At 37.1% G+C, this 25,121-nt stretch overlaps 2 protein-coding genes across 2 annotated transcripts; one reads left to right on the top strand and one right to left on the bottom strand.

Annotated features, from left to right (window-relative positions):
- The first annotated feature begins 7 nt into the window (after positions 1-7).
- LOC117330387 lies at positions 8-4,623 on the top strand. Its single transcript, XM_033888633.1, has 4 exons — positions 8-629; positions 1,131-1,329; positions 2,603-2,850; positions 3,755-4,623. The coding sequence occupies exons 1-4, from the start codon at positions 566-568 to the stop codon at positions 4,024-4,026; spliced, it is 783 nt and encodes a 260-aa protein (XP_033744524.1). The 5' UTR covers positions 8-565; the 3' UTR covers positions 4,027-4,623.
- Positions 4,624-5,255: 632 nt separating this feature from the next.
- On the bottom strand, positions 5,256-16,552 carry LOC117330388 (CUB and sushi domain-containing protein 2-like). Its single transcript, XM_033888634.1, has 16 exons — positions 16,442-16,552; positions 15,782-15,953; positions 15,145-15,323; positions 14,576-14,688; positions 13,922-14,027; positions 13,203-13,379; positions 12,484-12,693; positions 12,000-12,149; positions 11,158-11,221; positions 10,572-10,713; positions 10,127-10,233; positions 9,156-9,334; positions 8,737-8,867; positions 8,201-8,348; positions 7,601-7,719; positions 5,256-7,164 (listed from the first exon to the last, which is right to left on the bottom strand). The coding sequence occupies exons 1-16, from the start codon at positions 16,536-16,538 to the stop codon at positions 6,445-6,447; spliced, it is 2,814 nt and encodes a 937-aa protein (XP_033744525.1). The 5' UTR covers positions 16,539-16,552; the 3' UTR covers positions 5,256-6,444.
- Between the last annotated feature and the right edge of the window lie 8,569 nt (positions 16,553-25,121).

The raw sequence follows: 25,121 nt of genomic DNA on the forward strand, positions 1-25,121 counted from the left end.
AAGGTACACCCCCTCATGTCATCTACATCCACTCGACAGTCAGAGGTACACCCCATCATGTCATCTACATCCACTCGACAGTCAGAGGTACACCCCATTATGTCATCTACATCCCCTCGACAGTCAGAGGTACACCCCATCATGTCATCTACATCCACTCGACAGAGGTACACCCCATTATGTCATCTACATCCACTCGACAGAGATACACCCCATTATGTCATCTACATCCCCTCGACAGTCAGAAGTATACCACTGTATGTTTTATTACAACCAATCTGACCTGAGATACACCTCTACCTCATCCACAAAAGAAAATTAGTATGCTATGTAGTGAAATACAGAAATACTGCATCGCCAACACGTTAAATCCACGTTAACTCAAGGTCGTGAAATAACAAAAATGAAGGGGGCACCGAAAACCGAATCACATTTGAAAAAATCTGCACCAGCCATCTCGTAGATTTTAATCAATTCTGCTGTCCATTCATTAACACGTGACTACAATTGCTTGGTGCTCTTACTGTTGGGACACTAATCGCCGCGAATCACTATAGGCGACAACATGGTACTGAGGCTAGAGAGGTACATTGTCCTGATGGTTCTGTGTCCGACTATTTATCCTCAAGGTAGGTGAAAAAAACATGTACATTAGATTTAATTTTGCTTTGACTATTGCCATTACCTATACTTTGAGTCTGCTGCTTGTGAGAAGCATTGCTATTTCCTATTTAACGTGATGCATATTCACTCCTTCAAACTAAATATTATTTTCTCTTAGGATGATGTTTGCGTATCACTGTCATTTACCTAACATGTTACCCTTTACATTACTACAGACAATTTTAGTTTCTCTCCGTGTAATTATTTTATTCACATTTCCTTCCATTCATACCTGCGTTGTTAAATGCTTTCCGATGGTTTGCACGAAAAAAAGTCTTCTGTTCATAATCGAATTGTATTAAGAAGTCTATATGCTACATATATCTTAAACGGAATTTAGTTATGTATGTTCTTATTATTCTCAAGAGAAATGTTTACGGACAAATACAAACATGTAGGTAAAATAGAGGAATATAGAAATGTTCACGTATACTTTATTCTGTTTCCTTCTCTCTGTTTTGTTACAGAGATGAATACAATGTGCCCGATAGGAGGCGCTATGTACTACGGTCCTGACTACCAGATGTGCTTCTATGTAGTTATCGAAGCAGCTATAAGCTACAACAATAAACAAGCCGCATGTTCTCTGTATGGTGGGGTCCTCAGCCATATACCGGACAAAAGGGCAAATGCATTTCTATTTTCGGCATTGTCGGAAATGTCTGAGTAAGCTGGTTTTATGACAATATTTGTTTTTCAAAATTTCTTCCATATATTTGCATGATTGCATTTCAATGTACTGGTAGTGGCATTACAGTACGTTAAAGTTTGGGGAAAAGGGTCAATTTCGTAATTGCGAGATAAATACACCGTCTTTGCTTCAAACATTTTTTTAAAAATCTTTAAAATGTGATCTTTTTAAACATGATATTCATTGGATATACCTGTAGGTGATTTCCAATTATGGCTCAAACGGACCATGCCTCTATATATTATATCATGCTTAGTGAAGTATATCGTGTATTTTCGTCTTAAGGTTTATTGTCTTTACACATTTCATTAAATGGTGGGTTTTTTCATTTTAAAGTGCCTTATTACCTGTTGTACATACACAGACTGTGTGCTATTGTTAGTCAATTTTGGTGCACGTCCTGTGGTAATAACTAATTATCTTGGCGAAAAAATAATAATGGTTGATCATTACTTAGGATGTTTTACATTTCATACTCATATCTCAAAATAAGAAATCTTTCAGCGATTATATGACAGAAGAAAACATTAGTAAATGACGTCACTGTGGAAGTCATATTCCACCTGCCCACAATCTTCATTTATATCCCCAGAAAACAGTGTGTAATTAGCCTTCTACCACAATACCCCGTGTTATTCAACTCTCAGACCATCAGTTAATCATTACAGCTGTTGATTAACAATCCTGTATACCACACGTGGTATAAACTCTGTACGCATTTTGATTGGCTAACACGGTGAACTTTGACCCAAGCTGCAATTGTTATTGACGTCATCAATAATCTAATGACGTCACATCACCGGGTCCCGGACGTCACCGGTACACTTTATTTGCATACGCGAAATTACACTTGGCCACGTTTCCCTTTGATTCAAACCGATATTATTGTGGTAGAAACAGGTCACACGACTCGAAATTGTTGGATATGGTATTTATTTCACACTCGTAAGTTATTTTTTAAAAGTTGCAAAAAACACTCGCTAAAGCTCGTGTCTTTTGTAACTTTTAAAAAATAACTTACTCGTGTGAAATAAATTCCATATCCAACAACCACTCGTTGTGTAACCTCTATATATGATATAGATAACGTAGGTTTAAGATAAACACGACATTAGCATCAATGAATTTTTATATTCTATGGTAGAAAAATTGTAATTTTGGTAAACTGTCATTTATTTAGACATCACGTCAAAGATATAACTGATCTAATATTTCCCCGATAACTGTAGTAATATACTTTTATTTCAGTTCCAAATTTGTCTTGGGGTTGAACGACATTGATATAGAAGGGGTATTTGTGACGTATACCGGTGAAGTACAGCAGTGGATTAATTGGGCTGATGGTCAGCCTAATAACGTTTTAGGAGGGGAAAACTGCTGTGTCTTCTTTGCTTCCGGCAACACCATGGTTGTTAATGATCGTCTGTGTGCATTCGAAGATTACCACACAAGAGCACTTTGTCATGTGGATGTCTCTCCGGACGTACCGACATACTGTAAGTTAATAAACTAATTTAGCGTTTTAAAATAAAATACATTATAAGTCATGTATTATGATTGTATAAAATCTGAATGAAAGACGGGTTGAGTAGGAAAGCCTTTCTGTGTTTAAAAATATTTACTGTTAAGGGGATTGAACCTCGTGCCTGTTAACCCTAACACTCCATATATTTGGAAATTATTTACGTGTGTATATACATGTGTGTGTTCGTGTGCGTTTATATCATATATCTTTAAATCAGCAGCTGATTGACTGAATACGTTGTGCGAGTACTTGTAATCGGTAATCGGTCTTGGACAAGTCTATAGTTTTTCTATATAGATACCTTTGAATTATTTAGATATTTATTCAATTTACGTTGAAACAAACTATTTCTAGTCAGAAATGTTGGATTTGCCACCCGAAATTGTCATTGCTCCTCGTTGCCTTTGGCCATGTTTAGGACGCAATGAACTAACTGCGGAGATAAATAAAAACCATTTGCTACATCGCACGTGCTGTCATCACATCCCTTCAACTGTTTTTTAAAAACATTTATCTGACATTTTATTTATGTCATCTGGACACCACCTTATGTGTTTTCTTATTGATTACGATATGCCGACGGCGAATTATTTATCGATCAAGGGGATCATTAGCACAAACAAAATGGTTCGATGTTTATCTACTAAACGTGTATAACTGTTCCATAATCAGATTACCATGCTATTATAACTACTACCATCAACATGTAATCCATCAAAAACGAGTTGTGACACCATTGTGACGTCTATTCACGGATAATTACTTAGTTCTCAGTAGTGGAAGTTAGCATTGATATCTATAAATAAAAGAGAAAGCATTGTATAAAGTTGACACAATCGAGACTGACAAAGTCATCTAAATCTTTCTGTTTTCAGCTTTTGATTTTCTGAATGATGGCATAGGAAGCGTTGCCCTGTTTTCCAAAGTACAATCGCCGTCTAAAGGGATCATCGGAGCTCAGTTGAAGAAAGTCTTGGTCAACAGTCTGTCAATGTGTGCAATACTTTGTAACCAAGACGACAGCTGTCACTTCTTCGTCTACATGGCAACCGACACTTTGTGCTGTACACATGCAATCCCGAAAATAAGTCCAACAACAGGAAGTGGAATGCAAATAGGGGCTGAGAACGTATGGGTACGTCGATAATACACAGTGACACATCGTGTACCCCTATACTGTCTCAAGACATTCCTTACTAGCAGCTTAATCGTATCTAGTTAATTTTTGAAGGAGGCTCCCTGTAAAATTACTTTCCAGTTAAAATCTAGACATAAAATAGATACATGGTGCCGTATACTATACTCTACATTTTTGTATATCCTTTCCCTAATCATTTTGTAGATCCATTCGTTAATTATTTCTGTAGATACATTCCTTGATCATTTGTGTAGATCCATTCCTTAATCATTGTCGTATTTGTAGATCCATTCCTTAATTATTGTTGTAGATCAATTCCTTAATTATTGTTGTAGATCCATTCCTTAATTATTGTTGTAGATCCATTCCTTAATTATTGTTGTAGATCCATTCCTTAATTATTGTTGTAGATCCATTCCTTAATTATTGTTGTAGATACATTCGTTTATCATTTTGTAGATCCATTCCTTAATCATTCTTGTAGGTTATTCCTTAATACTTCAATACTTAATACTTAATACATCTAAATGTATAATTTGATTGTGTCTTTCGTACGATCCTACCAGTATGTGTCAATTACATAAATAAAAAGTATTGCGAAATATATTCCTATTTGTTTGTTTCTTCTTCCAGTAGATTGATATTATTGTCAGATTAAATCCTTCACATTTTAAATGACAATCGAAAATAAGATATTGAATGTGGCATAAAATAAACGATTTTAATGACTAATGTAAACAATATTACTGAGTAATTTCGAATCTAATTATTGTTGAACTATTGTGTTTATTAATACGCGTTTAATTGATTTCTGGGGCCATCCTTCTGTTTTTACATGAATGGTTTGTGTCATTAAAACCCATATGACATGCAGAGGTAAGAAATGAAAGATTATTCGTATGATAAAGTATAGCAAAAACTGTTGATATTATGCAGCTCTTGTAAATATACACAAACAAGAGGGACATAATATCTCGCATGATATTTAGGTGTACCATTCAGATCGCTTCTAGCATTCAATTAGGGTAGCGCACCTTAGCGAATAAATTTATATATGAACAAAAACTGTGTTAACAGTCATAAATTTTAAAAGTACAAAGTTATAGGGAAAATACCGCCATTCAAACGAAATCGTGACTCGTCCCAATCCAAATTTACGTTCAAAGACAACAAAGAAAGACATATTGCAGATATCTTTCAACAAAAAACCACACACAAAAAAAGAACAAAAAAACAAATAGCAATATCGATCTTCTAATGTGGCATTGGTATACTTCTGCGGGAAATTGTTTCAATCAGCTGCTGCCCCAAGTCACCTATTACACAATGTAGTTAGCAGAGCAGTGTCAGACACAAATTTGTCAATATATCATTTACATATGCATGCAAATGTCATTTTCATTGCACTGTCAGCTATCAAAAAACCTTGTACAAATTGCAGCTGTATGAGAATAGTGCTTATTGTTAATCATTGTTTTTATATATAGCGACATGATGAACTCAATCATGCCAATAAAGATATTTCAAAAAAAAAATTTAGTTTGATATATTTTCTATTTGTTCGTTATGAAAAGGTTAACACATAAGCATTGTTTATTTTCCATATATATTGATTTATTCCCATAAAGTTCTTTTGAAAATGTGACGAAACACCATGGCAGATAAAAACAGATAAAACGTATATTGTTTTATTATTTACTGGCATTGACTTGCATTAAGTAAATATCGAATACTTATTGTGGCTTCAGTACATATTATGTACATCCCAATGATGTATTCCTAACCCATTAAATACAGAACTCAGCGGCACCACTTATCAGCTGTACTGGTTGATATAGTGTTTGATAGATATCGTATTAACGACACAATCTGTGTGTTCCTTTATTGGGTCGTACCAGTTGTACTGAATGGGTTCGGTAACATATAATGGAACGCAATTGAATCTCAAACAAGTTTCGAAGATGGCAGCCGTCTTTACAAAGTTTACGCTTCAAACATAAAATCGATTATTGTTCTTTTTACAAGGTAACGGATGTAAAATTAATACTGGAAAAGTTCCGTCACACACCAACGCGTATAATTTACTTTAAGTATACAATTTTACATCTCTGAACATCTCTGAAGACCTTTAATGTGAAAAAGTTGTCACACGTAAAACCGCATTAATAAAACAATTTTGTGATAAACAATTCATAATATCTACGTTGTTTTCTCTATGTTGCAATACAATGTCATAATAAAACTGTTTTACAAGCAATCAGATACAAGATGATAACTAAGGGTATTTTATTCTGGTGAAACCGATACCGTTGAAGAAACGCTTCTGATAAAAATATTTGACATCAATATCAGTATTTAAAACATAAATGTACCACAATATAATGTTTTTATTGCTATGTCGTTATTGAAGTTTCAAAGTGAACAAAGTTAAAACGTTTCTAAAAACTCTGAGTCTGTTATTCTGCTAACCCAATCCAAGAACTTGGCGACATGAGTGTAGTAGCCATAGTGCCCTGGTCTATCACAGCCGACCCCCCACGATACGATTCCAACTAAGAACCAGGGATCATCCGCAGTCCTCTGCATCGACATAGATCCCCCACTGTCACCAGAGCAAGCGTCGCCAAAGTAGGCTCGGTTATATCCGGCACATATCATGGAATCAGTAAAGTTTCCGCTTCCTATTCGCGCATGGGAACAAAACCTTCGGTCTACGTACGGCACGAATACATCCCGAACGTACGGTGGCGTTTCTGTTATTCGTTCGTGAACCCTCCCACATCCTATTACTCTACCGACAGTCCGACCAAGTCGTCTGTTCATGAAAACGCCCTCAATTGCTTCCAATGATTGAAGACAAATTGGTCTTATCTGGCGGTTGTATTCAACAGGAGTATCGAGTTCTATTAAAGCTATGTCGTTGTCATATGGAGCCCGTTCTCCGAATCGTGGATGTGGAATATATCTTCGGATGCCTCTTCTCTCTCCACCTGTACCGTTACACAGATCAGTGCCCAAGAAGAGGTCAACATAATTTGCATCAAACGATTTGTTAAACTCTCTGGAAAAGTGGTCGTTACTGGTACAATGGGCAGCTGTCAGAATCCAGGACTTTGAAATCAAAGTGCCACCACAAAACGTTGTCATCTGTAAAACAAAACGTTTATGGCAATACTACGGTAAACAGCCATGTAGTATTAGCGTAATCATAATAAATGACATCACGGAAAATTGTTAATACTTCGGTGTCGTCCTTAGTTGTTATATTTAAATCGTATGAAGTGAAAAATACCACACGAGGAAATTCAATTGCTCGTTTAAAATTGTAAGAGTTGGATTTTGATGAGCAAAAATGTCCGATTTAACGCGTGGAAAACTGACAATATCTTATTCTTCTAGGTTAGAATTGACAGAAAAGTCAGAGCAGGCTAACATCCTTGAGATTTTTCTTAAAAGTGAATTACGGCAGAATATAATCAACACTACATATTCAAACACATACATTTGTACTTATTTCAGGAAGACATATTACTATACTAAATCGAACAGGGCATGGAAATAGTATTATGGATAGATAAATTACCTCCCTGCGATCCCTTAAGATCACATGCCATGGTGATGACCCTTGTTGTACTGATTGACCTCTACTTATTCTTCCGAGCATGCGTGGTATCATATCCGGTACAGCAGGTCTGCCACAATCTTTCAAAGAATATAACACTACTTATTAAGTATAGTGTTGATCACGTTCGATTAACATATAAAGCATACATTTGACTGTGTTATCGATTAAGGGATTGTACAAGGCACAAGATATTAGCACCTTTCAAGACAATTAAGAGTTAGATACCGAAGAGATAAAACTGATTCAACTTCCAGGATTCGTCCGTAATGCTAAATACCCCAGGTGTTAATACCCAAGAGGCAGCTACAATCGTTCGAATGACAGGTAAAGATATAGATGGGCATGTGTCATAGTCTCGTGATTCTATAAATTTCCTTTTTTATTGAAAGACTTCGCGACGAGATTAAAGAGGTAAAAAGCTCACTCATGTGACATACTAGATGTTGATAGATATGTACGATAGGTAAAAAGCTCACTCATGTGACATACTAGATGTTGATAGATATGTACGATAGGTAAATGTATCACTGAAGACAATATCTGTACATTACTACATACATCCATTGTCTATCCTTGGAGGTAGGTTGGCCACTTGGACAGTCCTGGACACTTCACAGTTATCTCCCCTGGTCAGTAAACATGTGTATTCCCCTGTCGTTGTCTCTGTCACAGCGAGAATTGTTAACACTGTTCCGTTCTCTGATAACTGCAAACAACGTCATGATCTACACCAATTACGCACTTACTCAGTAACAAAGATGATGGTTTGCACCGTAACGTCTTTCATAAATACATCATATCTGTTCAAATAACGTACCAGTTTTCAAAATTGACAAAAAATACTGAATTAGGAATATGAGTTATACCACTGAATAGGTACCTGATGTGTATAACAGCTATCAGAGGAGACAGAAAATGAAACGTGTAATAGATCATCTTTAACATGTTATGATTCTTTATATTTTAATGATTGTCTTCGTTAAAAATGTTGTATATCGACATCAGCCTATTTACTGATTTTCCATGAGTTATTTTGACAAGGATGCTGATTTTACATGATTTATAGAATGAATCAAGATTCAAATGTAATATACCTCGTATTCCTCGTCCTCCCGGAGCTCCTGACCGTCCTTCAACCATGTCATGTTGTGTTGTCCGGACGTACAACTCAATGTGGCACTATCTCCATTTATTGCAGACACATCCGATGGCGATAGCTCTATCTCTATATCAAATGTGTGTTAATTCTACATTCAGAAGGTATATTTACATACGAGATTTACAGTAATATCATTATTGATAACTTTTGTCCATCTGTAAACTTGTATGTACATACAGTATGATTAAATACTTCACTTATAGGAACGGTATCATTTCATCAAGGAATTTTACTTGTTTGTTGTGAATGTTTTCTGCTTTAGAAATAAAGAATAATTACATCAACTGCTTCAAATTTTGAAATTATAAATGAGCAACTTGAAACGGTCTTGCCTTAAAAGTTAACTAATATTACCGAAATTGCAGCCTTCCTTCAAAGTAAGGTTGAACGTTGTTTGGGAAAAGGTGTCGAACGAGTCCGTTAGACACTTGTACATGCCTACATAAGCGTCGCCAAAGGAGAGGATTTCCAGGCTTCCGTTGACATGTTCTATCACACCGGCGTCTCCCATGATTAGGCGATCATTTAGCGCCCTGATGACATAGATATATGTATATATACAACTCAAACAATCTTTGGAACTCGCTGGTTCATATTTTGCAGCTTTCGCTTTTTCTGGTATTAAGGGCAATAAATCCAACTACATCAGAGTTAATAGTGAATTATAAGGAAGCAAAATAATATCACACCTTCTTAATGAGAATAGAAAGATAAACCACTATAAATGCAAAAAGAAAGCAGGTAAAAATGGAAATAGATAACGCGATACCTCGTAAAAATCAATCACTATAAATGGAAAGTCTATAGCACGCAAACAACAGAACTATAAAATATATCAAATGTATTCAGAAATACTTTCAGTGAGAATAGAACAGCAAAAATATCACGTAAATTGAGATACTCTTAGTGAGAGTAGAGTAGCAAAAATATCACGTAAAAAGAAATACTCTTAGTGGGAATATAATAGCAAAAATATCGCGTAAATAACAAAACCTGATATACCCATGAAAGTATCTTAGTTGGAATACAATAGCAAAAATATCAACTAAATAACAAAACCTGATATACTCATGAAAGTATCTTAGTGGGAATATAATAGCAAAAATATCAAGTAAATAACAAAACCTGATATACCTATGAAATATCCTAGTGGGAATATAATAGCAAAAATATCAAGGAAATAACAAAACCTGATATACCTATGCAAGTATCTTAGTGGGAATATAATAGCAAAAATATCAAGTAAATAACAAAACCTTATATACCCATGAAATATCCTAGTGGGAATATATTAGCAGTTATTATATAGTGCATTAACACTCTACCACGTAAAGAAAGTATCGGAGACATTTGTTGTACAGTCGAGGATGACCCGCTCTCCTCTATTGGCGGACTGGTCTGTGTGGATATCTAGTGGTCCAGGCTGCAGCTCCTACACATAACAAGTCGTGTATCATATCAGTTTCTAATACTTTATATGAAGTTATATTAATTTGGGCTTCAAAAGTTTGCGTCATTTTAAATGTACAAATGTATTATTTTAAATGTCGACTATGACAACTAAGGTTAACACTGTTTTATTATGTTCTGCTTCTAGATTATAATATGTATTAGTGACGCAATTCCTAAAAGTAAAAAAAAAATGAAATTCACATGACCAGAGATCACTTCGATGTGGAACATTCGAAAAGCAATGTATACAATGTGTTAAATTAAAGTGTAACGATAAACAGTTTTACTCGGGGAACATTTAACAAACAAATTGCTTACCACATTATTTGGCGGTTGTATTTTTATGTCGCACAGCATTCCTGTGAAACTGGACGTGCAATGACACGTGAGATTCCCCTCCTGTTGCACACACTCGCCGTTTTCACATATGTTGTACTCACATCGTTTACCGGCCATACACCTTCCAGGTATACAAATAACAAAACATGTCAGATCGAGGAAACTTGTTCGGACTTCTGACAGAATAGTCGCGATACAATTAACAAGAATAAAGAAACACATACGTAAAATTATAGCACGCAACGTACGGGCGTGCAAAATATCGAGTCAATATATATCGCGTTAGAACGGAACAGTAATAGGTTTGAAAAAATTAATGGAAGACCGATTTCACTTAAAACATGCAAAGTTAATGCAAATAGATGAACCAGAATAAGAAAACATTTAAAAGTTCTAAACCTGTTAATTACATTGTTAAGAAGCCGTCTTTGTATAATTGACAATCTCGTGTTGCACACGTTTTAGTGTAGATTCAGTTTAAGTGTTTGTCTTTAAAATTATTTCTTTTATAAGGTAAATGCAATTGTATAACATAGGTATTCCAGCGATTACACTATAGACATACCGAAATGCTTCTTTTTCCTCCACACAAACGGATTTTTCATTGCATCGCGGCATACAGTTGGATACTGAAAATAAGGAAAGTGACAAAAAATAGATTAAATCAAATACAATTCCATGAGTGATGTTTAATCGGGAATGAAAACAGTAGGGGTATTTCAGTCTTCCTGTAAAGCAATAAGATATCCGTATTGTACTGAAAACAATATACTTGTACTACGATAATGTTCGGGATGGGACCAATGTGTTTGATATCAATTCTATTTGAAGATATGATTATCTTTAACACAAAATGAGATTACATACTATGTTTGTAAACTTTCAAAACGTTTATGTTCTTGATTTCCACTCTTTGGTTGACAAAGACACAGACGTGTTAGAAAGTCCGCAAACAGTTTTCAATCGCTGATGAAGTTAACGAGTAATCTTTTTAAATTATCTCATTTTAGTATTTATTCAATAAGAAGCTAGAATAACACATTTGTTATAATATTTGTATATCGTTGTTACAAACACGAATAGGAAACTAGTATGTTTATACACTTTGGTTCTCACTTTGATGCACACACCTTTTGCTGTGGCTACCATTTTGTTCGTTACCCTCCTATTGAAAATAATGTTATGGCAGCATTTGCACTTAAAGTCAAATGTCTCCATTGTTTGTTTAAAATATGACGTCATATTTACCTAATCAGTTACCAAATACAAGTTAGAGACGTACGAATGACTGAAATAGTATAGATATATCGTAAAACAAACAAAAACAAACCAAACAAAAAAGCAAAACAAAAAACAAACAAAAAAACACGACAAATAAAAAATACCCCCACAAAATTAATTATGTACCTTCATTTGGTAACACGGTGTAATCACCAAGGAAACCTCTTCCGGTTACGAGGTAGTCTGACGTCAGAACTATTTTTAGAGTGTCGGATTTAGTGACGTATATCAGATTCTGTGTTGTCTGGCCACAAATCTTTCCAAGAGAATTGACTTCTGAAATCAACAAGATTAACAAAATCATTAAATGTAACAAGTAAACAATTTTAGATTTGTTTATTGTCTTCAGAACGACTTTATATGAGGCATATGTAAAGGACGATGGTGCGGGGCAATCTAAGACAATTATGAAACAAAAATTTGGATAATCGATATTCAGAACACTGATTCCATAAGTTTTTCGTTAGGTATTAGCGGAAATCGGCTAGTATGATAAAACAAGAGCCCCCAGTTAAGTATCTATAAAGAAACAAAGCATACGATTCAGCAGGCTTGTTTCTATTTTCTAAAAAGTGCGCTTTTGTCGGGATCATAATGACTTTTTACTCACCTTCCGTTGTACGATCGAAAAATTCCAAAGAATCGAATGTACAATTAATGGATCCCTCCATATCCAGATAGACTAGGGTAAGTCGTATATGGTGGTCGGGCTCGGGTGACCTTAGAATCAATTCACATCTGGCCTGGTTAGGGTAGAGACCTGGGAAGCCAGGGCTTGTCACCACGCCCTCCATAGACTCGTCGATTACCTGTTGGCACTCTGTGGGGATACGTCAAATGTTACACAAATTCATAATTATTTCTTGAATTAGATTCCTCATTGGAAAATGTACTGGTATGGAAAAAATAAGTTAACGAGTTTCTTGAAGAACTTTAGGGGAACTGGGGAGCTTTCACGTGTAACATTCATGCATAGGATACAACAGTATCTTTTGGTGATTACGTACGCTCCAATAAACAACGAATTATACAATGTAATTGGAGATGGACTCTCAAATCGGACTAAGTACATGCATAACCTTGAAAAAGTACAATTCAAGACGCAGTTTCTCGTATAGTCATCACGTCGTATGAATTTCACCCTAACCGATATAGTTATGTGATAAATATTTGGCCTAGACCTTCATTCTAATGTTCACACCCATTCACAATTTATTCTTCCATTAAATACCTTGGTGGCACTATATACATATCGTGTTCTAATATTAAAGTGATCAACAAGGAAAACATAGCTTTCTGTATAACACAATAGTGGTTTATAATGCAAACCTTCTTGAGATTCAGTTTCCTCTTCGCTGTCATTCTCGATGAAGCTTATATCTATTTGAAAACCCCTGTCCTCTAGGTACCCATCCGAAACGAACGTGACAAGCGCCTGATTACCACTGGAGGTAACATACGAGGTATGAGTCGAGTCTCCGCAAATATCCAGTAGAGCGGGAGAATCTGGTGATAAAGAGGCACACACTGATGTTAGATGGTCGCCTTTTAGGAAAGAGAAAGATAGAGAAATGCCTAGATCGCATTTCTGACTCAAAATCCTTAAATCGAGGGCAAATCAGATTTATATGGAAGCCCATCCCAAACGTACAATGGCAGAAAAATAGGACCAGAGGTCCCCGGGGGGGGGGGGGGGGGGGGGGGGGGGGGGGGGGGGGGGGGGGGGGTAAGCGCTATCATCGACAACATCCACTATACCAATCTAAGGTCGCAATGAAATGTTCTTTTGTGCAAAACAAACAAGAGCCTGTTTAGTGACAACGGAGCCAACAGGCATACTAACAAGCAGTGAACACCAAATGCCATATCGCACAAGGAAGAAAAAAGTTAAACCTATAGGACATAATGGATTATATGAAGTTGTTATATAATCTCCATCATCCTGCCAAAAACCTGCATGTCTGTGAAAACTTTAGTTTCGTATAAAATCACAAAAAAACGATACTTGTAGCCATATCGACATTCACAAAATATATAAAGGTTTTCACGTGAATCTCTGCCGTCGTAAATTTTGACATAATCAAAAAGGCATCCAGAATCTTCTAAACTGACATCACGTATCTCCAGGTGAATGCGTGCATGATCGCTAGGAGCCTGTAATATAGGACACATTAATATATAACATGTATTTATTTGGTAGTATGAAACTTCAATTAGTATTTTGAGAGATTGGCACGGAAAGGGGAATGTAAAACGGAAATGAGATTTCAGAGTTAAAGACCTTGTTATTGGTACAAAAATATTTAGCTCTATAACTAAACTTAAACAACTGGTGTAAAATCAAAGCATTTCAAGCAAAAATGATCTACAGGAATATCAAACGATTCAACGAAGAGCGTCGTTTTAAGGCTAAGAACTTATTCATATACTGTATACATCATTGATATTGTTTATACTTGTATTATTCCTTGAAATTTAATGTTGTAAAATAGGAAATATTCATTGGCCTATCTTAAGTTTCCTCTGTCGTCGCCTAGGTGTCAATATGTTTGGCCCCAAGGGAGTCCCGAAATCCGAATCATTCTATACGTATCGTATCTCCCTCTGAATTAGTATTTAAAATAAGAATTGGAAGTATTAATCGTGTGTGTTATGTACAATCCCTTGTGTGTGAAGTAAAACCTGTCGTCTCATATACTTACCTTTATCCAATACACGCAGTAAGAATAAGGTCCATACTCCTCTGGGTAGTTGGGACTCGAAATCAGGCCTTCGGTCTCAATCAGCTGATTACATTGTGAAAGTTCAGAGTTCGCTGTAATTAAACCATAACATATATCTGCTTCAGATTGTTATACACACCCAACCAATGGGAATGACTGCCGCGTAGGTAAGGTTTACCATGACATAGTGCCTAGTTGTACCCCAGATATTGCTGTTAGAACGGGGACATCTAAGACATTGTTACACGATAATGTGTTTATTACATGCACGATATAACTACCCCGTTGGATTCGGTACAACTTTCTTATCGTAACTATTTCCCAAATATGAGTCTAAAATAAAACAATCCCAATGTGTTGGGTTGTGGTGTTTCCCTACAGAGTTCTTGAATCTGCAACAGTTTAGTAAGCGATCACAGATGGAGTCAGTTACTAATAATCTTAACCTTGAATGTCACCAAAAAAATAGTGTAATTTAAACAGTTTTTATTTTACAATGCAATAGGTTTTTTTCTGTTAAATACAATGTGGGAACCCGAACGATATACCTGCTGGAATGGACCTGAAATCGAGTTGGAATCCTCGGTCCTGTGTCGAACCGTCTGCTGAGAAGTACAGGAAGACTGTGTCCGAGGCGGAGAGGAGGACTAGAGGGGAATAGCCACAGTATTTACCCACCCTGTGGGCGTGGTCATCCCCGCCGTCCCTCACCTCAAGGTAGTCCCAGCTGTATGGAGGAAGGAATTATTTCATAATACGGAGAACAGTCTGTATTCTATAATAGAGCCGTTTGATTCATTTGTAAGGACACAGATCCAATGACAATTTATGTCAAATATGACAAGTATCTCAGAAACAAATAAGAATACAGATATAAGCTTAGCCATTCCGTCCAGAGAAAGTGTATTAATTTAACATACGTCAACTGTTAATGTTTGCAGTATATGTATATCGACATTCATTAGCTTCATCTGAATTGACGGTTTGGTTGAAAAAGGGAAATCAAATTTTGTTAATGTTATCTTAATTAATGGTATAATGTATGTTTCTAAACATTCACGCTCTTGTACCGCCCAAAGTTCTACGTAATATTGATGACAGGAAAAGACAAATCAGACAAGGTGACTTTTAGAGGTCATTCAGATCAATGCTTCTTCCAATAGTACGAATATACATGTTACTTACTGACATCCCGTAGAAAATTCCATTGCGAATGTTCTTGCTGACAAAAGTAGTCTGTGCCCTTCCTCTGCCCTGACCTCCCATCTACAGAATCGGTTTGGTAGGTAGTATTCGTCAGCCGTTGGAGGACCTATTACTCCCTGTGTCTCGGAAACTATCTCTCCACATAACGTCACTGTCCAATGGTAAAATGCAAAATTATGCACAATTCTTTCTTCAAAGGAGATCAACCCAGATTATAATACAACGAAATTTGTTCTTTATTTCAACATCATATATATATACATCTGTCAAATATGGTAAAGCGTGCGTTTTAATAATAAGTCTGTTGCTTGCTGTATAGTGTTATTGAATTCAAGAGTCCGATTTGTTTCATTAACCCTCGTTCCAATGATATAATGTTGATATACAGATGTATATTCGTCGTCGTGTCAAGATTTTTGTCAAATAGCTGCATGTCTGTGCCAATAAAAGACCTCTATCTTAACCAAATTGTGGCCAGTGATCACAAACAGCGTTGTGTAGGGTAGTGACCGTACACGTCTACTACAAACTGGGATGACATGGAGTTGTAAACACAATGTATCGGGGTGCAATATCTGTTCTATATAATATCTATTATAATCGTTATTTATCAACCATCAAATGATCGTTCATTCTTACCGTCTCTCTTTTTTCGGTCACCATTTAAAGTAGAATCACCTTCATCAAATAAAGATAAAACAAAGCAAAGTAAAATCAATTTCCATCTGTCAGCCATCTTTGGGTCAGACTGAGAAGGGAAATAAAAGTAGTGGTATACAGTAGATGAAGGGGGCGGATGTGGATACTTAGACATCGGCAACCAAATCTGGTACAACCTCCTCAGCTTTGTCAGTACGAGCCCAGAATTAATTATTGATATATGTTTAACACGTGCAAACACTAATTATATTTTTAAGCTTTTTATTCTGCTTTGTGTCTTGATAACAAATCATTTTGATCCAATAAAGATATATGGAATTTTCGATAATACAGAATGCATATTTGATCTACATGTACATATCCATGTTGTCAGGAGATTAACTAGGCGTATGATGGGGTCGTGTGAAGTTGGTCGACAGGACAAAGAGATGTCTGTTAGGGTAAATGTCGTTAGATCTCAGAGATGCGTCACATTTCACGATGTTTTCATGTGAAAACGTTATATTGTATACAAGATTCTTATAAATCCAATCATAACCTTTTAGGTAAGCCAAAATCATATTTTTTCTCCAACATTATTTTAGTCCCCGGAAAATAAGTCTAACACACATAATATTTATACGTTTCACAAAACTCATACTGGTTGTAACGCCTTTTATTATTAAAGTATAACTGTTCAGTTTCTTAATATGAAAATATGCGTGCAAAATACTAAGTATTTGATAATGTCTGACTTGCCGCTGCATATACACGCCGCAACTACGACAAACAGTATACAGGTATACTGTTTTATATTATATAACATTATTAAAACTTATAACTTGACGCAATTACCTCTTAAATTTGGAGTTCATCTTTTGATCTTTTTAATTTATGGTTTATTAATAAATCAATGGTATCCGAAAGAATTATATATTGTACTCCGCCTCCATACTGCACATGTATGGTAAATCGTTCTTTTTAAAGTGCCAATTTTAGGAAGGTTTTATTATTGTTTTTGTATTTGTTGATGTTTATTATAATCATTTTCATGCATTGGGTGCCATTTAACGCATTTTACGACAATTAGAGAATATATGCTGTTCCTTGTTATGATAGACTGACCCCTGTTCTCCAACTTATCGCAAGCCCTGTCAATCATCATTAGTAAAATGTGGCCGTATAGATGTAGGTCAGATATCCCCAAACTGTGAGACAGTTTTTATCTTTATCTATATCTCCATCGACACTTGATAAGGTCTAAACTTTTTGGTTTGTTTTTGTTTAACGTCCTATTAAACAGCCAGGGTCATTTAAGGACGTGCCAGGTTTTGGAGGTGGAGGAAAGCCGGAGTACCCGGAGAAAAACCACCGGCCTACGGTCAGTACCTGGCAACTGCCCCACGTGGGTTTCGAACTCGCAACCCAGAGGTGGAGGGCTAGTGTTAACGTGTCGGGACACCTTAACCGCGGCCCCCTTAGGTCCAAATACTACACCAACAACATCTAATCTGTATAAGGCATATATATATATATCCCAGTGGTCAAACGTAATGAAGAAGAGTCTGTATATCCTAAAAGCTAGATTATTGAATGAAATTGTGCACGTTACATTGACGTTTCAGGATAATCATCGAATCCGGCGTTTCTAAGTAAGAGATTGACACTCTCGCCTGTATGATATGTTTAACTTCCTCTCATAATAGAAGACATTTTAGATCCACAAGTGTTTCAATGAACTCCACATATAATTTTTCTGTCTCTTCAATGTCATCAAAGTAGAAGCTGCAAGTACGTGTCTATAAAGCATCCCATGGCAGTGTAGAGGTTTAGGACATCAATATTAGTCGCCTCTTGCCGGTAATGGAATATTTACCCCGTGTTCTTGGTATTGCATCTTGTACTTGTGGACATAATTATGCTGTTTTTAATCTAAATGTTACATTATAAATGAGTAAATTATTGTATTACAATCGCATGCTTAATTTGTAAAAAAAAAAAAAAAAAAAAATCGTACCTTGGCCATCTATAATGTAGATCTAACATTTAAATTAAAAACATCATAATCATGTCCACAAGTACCTGTGGTATTGATGCATGTGTAGCAGACTCATTTTTAAGGATGACATAAACGTGTCTTATGGTTCTTTTCTTTTATTCAACTTTCCAATCCATAATGACAGTCGTGCTGTCATTCAGAATACATCCTACAAATATACACAAATAACACTTACAACATAATACACTAAAATATTACAAATAAAAGTAGCATTATCCTTGTCAAATCTTACAAAGACTTATATTTTTTACCTTTACATCAAAGAATCAGTTTTACGCCAAATCTTATCTTTACATAATCTCTCAATTACTCCACATGTAACATAATTCATTATAATTTAACTTTACAAATTACATGTTATAAATTACTAGTTTAGCAATTACATTTTAAACAAATGCTATAAATGATGATATTCATTCACAGTTACTTCTACAAATAATAGTATACTTTGAACAAAATGATAAAACTATATATTACATGAAAAATACACACTATACAAATACACACATACCCCATCTATGGAATGGAGGCACCAGTATTTTAACCGGACGTTGGCTAGAACACTTATAAACTGATCATAATCTCTCCGACGATACACTATGCCAATATATTCTGAAGAAAGAAATACCACTAATTACAATCAATACTTCCAATACAATAAAATACACGATAATACTCTACTTTTATCAAATAGCATTAATTTGATTACTTATACACATATAAAAGAATACAAAATATCACTGTCTAATAATTATCTTAAAATCTGAACATACCTTGTTTCCTTATTGTGACCGATAGAAATTAGTTCTGTTCCCTTCAATATCTTTCTTTTTTCTGAATTTAGGCGGCAAACACCCTGAATATACCCATAACTATGACCCCCACTAAGACCAAATTACAGAATACGGACACACCTACGAACTGACCAACAAAATTAACTATATAAATAGACAAACAGGTTTCAAACACGTGCACATGACCAAAAACTGGACAGAACCGGCACAGCACAAGACATTCACATTTACACACATGAGCTCATACTCGCCTGGTCTGGGTCTTCCCTCAGGGCATATTACAGGTAAAATACTCTATACTGGTCTTCTATACATGCATACATAGACATGTATATATATACTGAAACGAAAAAGAAACGCAACATGGAAAATTGTGATTAATTTTGTATTAAATATACATATCTGTATAAAAATCGCGGAAATAAACATGCACCCTGCCTAACACCCATACCAATCTTCAAAATCACCCAAGTGTGACTAGAGACCTATGCACTTCCGGCGCGGTAAAAACATCAAAAACCGTGCCTGTACAAACATATGCGTTCTTTTTTCATTCAAACCAGTATCAATTCATCACTAACATTGAGCCACATCATCGCCAATACTTTTGCAAACAATAATTCCTTTTACAATTATGCCACGGTTATCAAAGGTTGATAGAGGACGTGCTATAGCGATGCTTCTGGCAGGGAACACGCAACTTCACGTCGCTCGACAATTCAGAGTTCACAAATCGACTATTAGTCGATTAGTTTCACGTCTTAACGCAACAGGAAGAGTCGATGACCAGCCGAGATCAGGACGTCCACGCGTAACGTCGCGACGTCAAGACCGGGTTCTTAGGTTGGCACACCTGCGTAACAGGAGATTAACGGCCGCTGAAACGGCAAGGAATACGATTGGTAATCATAACCGTCGAATTCATCCCCAAACAGTGATCAACAGACTGCGTGAGGCTAATTTGCGTGCAAGGCGACAGTACGTTGGTTTACCACTAACACCGCAACGTCGAGCACGTCGTATGCAATGGGCAACGGCACATATGCCCAGACGTTTTCCTATGAGACGTTGGAGGTCTATGCTCTTCACCGATGAATCTCGATTCACGTTATTTCGAGCAGATGGCCGTCAACGTGTGTACCGGCGTCGAGGCGAACGTTTTGCTGACGCCTGTGTTTTGGAACACGACCGATTTGGGGGTGGATCAGTTATGGTTTGGGCGGGAATCTCCCATGGTTTGAAGACGCCTTTGGTGATAGTCAATGGGAATTTAACGGCCGTACGCTATCGGGATGAGATCCTTAGGCCCCATGTTGTGCCGTTTGTTAGGCAGCATCATCTAACCTTTCAGCAAGATAACGCGAGACCACACGTTGCAAGAGTCTGTAGAGACTTTCTTGCGACACAGAACATTGTTCCTATAGATTGGCCTCCATATAGCCCCGACCTGTCCCCAATCGAGCATTTGTGGGATGAATTAGACAGAAGAATTCGAAATCGCCGTAACCCCCCAAATACCCTCCCTCAGTTAGCAAATGCACTCGTCCAAGAATGGAATAACATTCCAATACGGAAAGTCAATGCCCTGATGAACTCAATGCAACAAAGAATTAGAGATGTGATAACTGTTCGAGGAGGACACACACGATATTAGGGCACGGTTTCAAAACTGCTGCCATTTCAACTTGGATTCACGTAGGGTACTACCAATCATGACCTTCTAGCAAAGTGACCTGTTCTTAAAAATCTCTAAACATTTAAAGGATGTTACATCAATATTCAATATTAACTATTACATATGAAATTTAAACATAATGCTCACAAGTATTATTTTATTAAACCTACAATTTGAAGTTGCGTTTCTTTTTCGTTTCAGTATATATAACAAAACAGCACAGCATCAATGTTTTATATATTTTATTTAAAACTACATTAAATCACTCTACTACATACTTGATGTTATACGGCCGTCCCACAGTCCTTGGTCTTCAAATGTGGTTCTCGTCCGTAAGAAAGATCGTAAGCTGAGAATGTGTGTTGACTACCGCCAGCTGAACGCACGGACTACCAAGGATGCATATGCGCTTCCACGGATAGAGGAGATTTTAGACACATTGAATGGATCCACATACTTTAGTGTCCTCGATATGAAGTCAGGATATCACCAAGTTGAGATAAGGGAGGAACATAAACAGCGAACAGCTTTTACCGTAGGCCCCTTAGGATTTTTTGAATATAACAGAATGCCGTTTGGACTGTCGAATGCGCCAGCAACCTACCAACGATTAATGGAAGAGTGTTTGGGAGATTTACACTATAACATCTGTTGCATATACTTTGATAGTATTTTCCAAGACCTATGAGGAACATGTGGAGCGTCTGAACAGAGTGTTCAATCGTCTTCGAGAGTGCGGGTTAAAGTTATCACCCAAGAAGTGTCACTTGTTCCAACAGAAGGTGAGATATGTAGGATACATAGTGTCAAAGGATGGTATAGAGGCAGATCCGGAGAAGGTCCAGAAGATAGAGACATGGCCAACACCAACCAACCCGGAGGAGGTACGTTCATTCTTGGGTTTCGCTGGATATTACAGGAAATTTGTCCAGGATTTCTCTCCCATTTCAAAACCTCTGTCGGAACTGATGCCAAAACCTTCCAAGTCTAAGAAGAAAGGTGGAAAGTCAACTGTTGTGGAGTCATGGAAATGGGGTGAAGAACAGGAAAGAGCATTCACAGAACTGAAAGGGAAGTTATCTAGTCCACCCATTCTGGCCTATGCTGACTACGCAGTACCATTCGAGCTACACACTGATGCGAGTCGTAAAGGTCTAGGAGCAGTACTTTATCAGAAGCAGGATGGACAGCTCAGGGTTATAGCTTATGCTAGCAGAGGTATAACCAAGGCTGAGAAGAACTATCCTGTGCACAAACTAGAATTTCTGGCGATGAAGTGGGCGATTTCGGAAACGTTTCATGATTATTTGTACATGAATCCTTTTGTGGTATTGACTGACACCAACCCCCTTACGTACGTTCTTACCAGTGCCAAGTTGGACGCAACAAGTCATCGCTGGCTGGCAGCCATTTCATCATATGATTTCTCTATCAAGTATCGTCCTGGAAATAGCAACTCCGATGCTGATGCATTATCACGGTTACCTGATGAAAAACCTGAAGAGTCACTACAACAGATTAGCAAAGACACTATAGCTGCTCTTTGTAGTTCATGCCAACAACCGTTCGTGGAGAGTTTATCCATGTCAACTGATGTTGTGAACCAGCTAGATGAGGTTTCAACAGATTTGAACTCTATGACGATGAGAGATTGGAAGAAAGCCCAGCACAGAGATGTGAATCTATCATGCATCATGAACCATCTCTTAGCAGGAACAACACCAGTGCGCAGTCAATTTCCTGTATCGCGTGAGATGTCTACTCTTTACAAGAACTTTCCGAAGTTTACTATAAGGAATGGAGTATTATTCCGACGAGTTACCGTGGAAGGAGAAGAGAAAATGCAACTGGTACTACCTGTTAGTTTCCGCCATGACGCATTGGAGGGACTACACGATGACATTGGCCATCCAGGACGTGACAGAACTATGTCTTTAGTGAGAGATCGTTTCTTTTGGCCAGGAATGACAACAGATGTTGCACAGTATATACGTAAATGTGATAGATGTCTTCGAGATCACCAACAACCCATAGGACACCAATGGTAAGTATTCAGACTACACAGCCCTTTGAACTGGTGTGTATGGATTCTTGACCTTGGAGCCATCGAAAGGAGGATATAAGTACATACTTGTTGTGACTGACCATTTCACTCGTTTTGCGTTAGCTATTTCAACTCGTAATATGTCAGCGAAGACTACTGCAGAAGTATTCTATCAGCAGTTTGTGGTTCACTATGGTCTTCCGCAGCGTATTCATTCCGACCAGGGAGCCAATTTCGAAGGGCGCGTTATACGTGAGATGTGTAACATTACTGGCATGACAAAGTCAAGAACATCACCATACCATCCAATGGGAAATGGATTGACAGAACACTTCAACCGAACTCTCTTAGGAATGCTAGGAACCCTCAAGCCGAACGAGAAACATGATTGGAAAAGTCATATAGGACCGCTCGTCCACGCATATAATTGCATTCGTCAGGAAACTACTGGACATTCCCCATTCTTCCTCATGTTTGGACGAGAGCCTAGATTGCATATAGATTTAGTATTTGGCCTAGATAGAGGTAGCAGTCATGATTCCCTACCAGTATATGTTCAAGGATTGAGAGAGAGAATGAAGGAATCCTTCAGGCTAGCGTCGGAGGCAGCTAAAGATGCTCAAGGTCGCCAGAAGGTCAACTACGACAAGATGATACGTGGAGCAACAGTATTGCCAGGAGACAGGGTATTAGTGAAAATACTAGCGTTTGAGGGAAAACATAAGCTATCAGACCGCTGGGAGGAAGATGCTTATGTAGTGCTTAATCAACCAAACGAAGGAATTCCCGTGTATGAAGTACAGTAGGAAAACAGATCTGGCCGGAAACGGATCCTACACAGGAACCATTTAATGCCCATAGGAGGGATAACCGGAGAAAGACTGGATGTAGTAGAAAGGACACCCGTTAAGGACAAACCTGTTCCAACACCAAGGTATAGAAGACCTATCAAACAGATTCCTGAAGAAACAGACAGTCAGTCGGATGACTCTGAAGATGAATCTGGGTATGAGGTGGTGCATGTCGTTCATCAGGATGAGTTAGGAGATGATGTATCATCTGCATCATTCAGAGGCCTAGCTTCGGTGGATTCAAGTAAGTCCAATACGCCAGTAGACTCGATCGTTGCAGAAGACGAGCCCGCTGTAGAATCGGATGATGATGGTACCACGAATCAAGAATCTGATGACGATCAAGTTGAACAGGAATGTATGCCAGAGGAGCCACGTCGCTCTGGGAGGAATAGGCAGCAACCCGCCTGGATGACCTCGGATACTTATGTGATGGCAACACAGGGTGTACCTGAATGGATGCAGAAGATCCGACTACTTCAGGCATTGAGTTCAGAGGGAAAAATAAATAAAATATATAAAACAGTGATGCTGTGCTGTTTTGTTATATATATATACATGTACATGTCTATGTATGCATGTATAGAAGACCAGTATAGAGTATTTTACCTGTAATATGCCCTGAGGGAAGACCCAGACCAGGTGAGTATGAGCTCATGTGTGTAAATGTGAATGTCTTGTGCTGTGCCGGTTCGTAGGTGTGTCCGTATTCTGTAATTTGATTGGTCTTAGTGGGGTCATAGTTATGTGTATATTCAGGGTGTTTGCCGCCTAAATTCAGAAAAAAGAAAGATATTGAAGGGAACAGAACTAATTTCTATCGGTCACAATAAGGAAACAAGGTATGTGCAAATTTTAAGATAATTATTAGACAGTGATATTTTGTATTCTTTTATATGTGTATAAGTAATCAAATTAATGCTATTTGATAAAAGTAGAAGTATTATCGTGTATTTTATTGTATTGGAAGTATTGATTGTAATTAGTGGTATATCTTTCTTCAGAATATATTGGCATAGTGTATCGTCGGAGAGATTATGATCAGTTTATAAGTATTCTAGCCAGCGTCCGGTTAAAATACTGGTGCCTCCATTCCATAGATGGGGTATGTGTGTATTTGTATAGTGTGTATTTTTCATGTAATATATAGTTTTATCATTTTGTTCAAAGTATACTATTATTTGTAGAAGTAACTGTGAATGAATATCATTTATAGCATTTGTTTAAAATGTAATTGCTAAACTAGTAATTTATAAC

This window comes from Pecten maximus, chromosome 7, assembly GCF_902652985.1.
Source record: "Pecten maximus chromosome 7, xPecMax1.1, whole genome shotgun sequence".
Taxonomy (NCBI): Eukaryota; Metazoa; Mollusca; class Bivalvia; order Pectinida; family Pectinidae; genus Pecten; species Pecten maximus.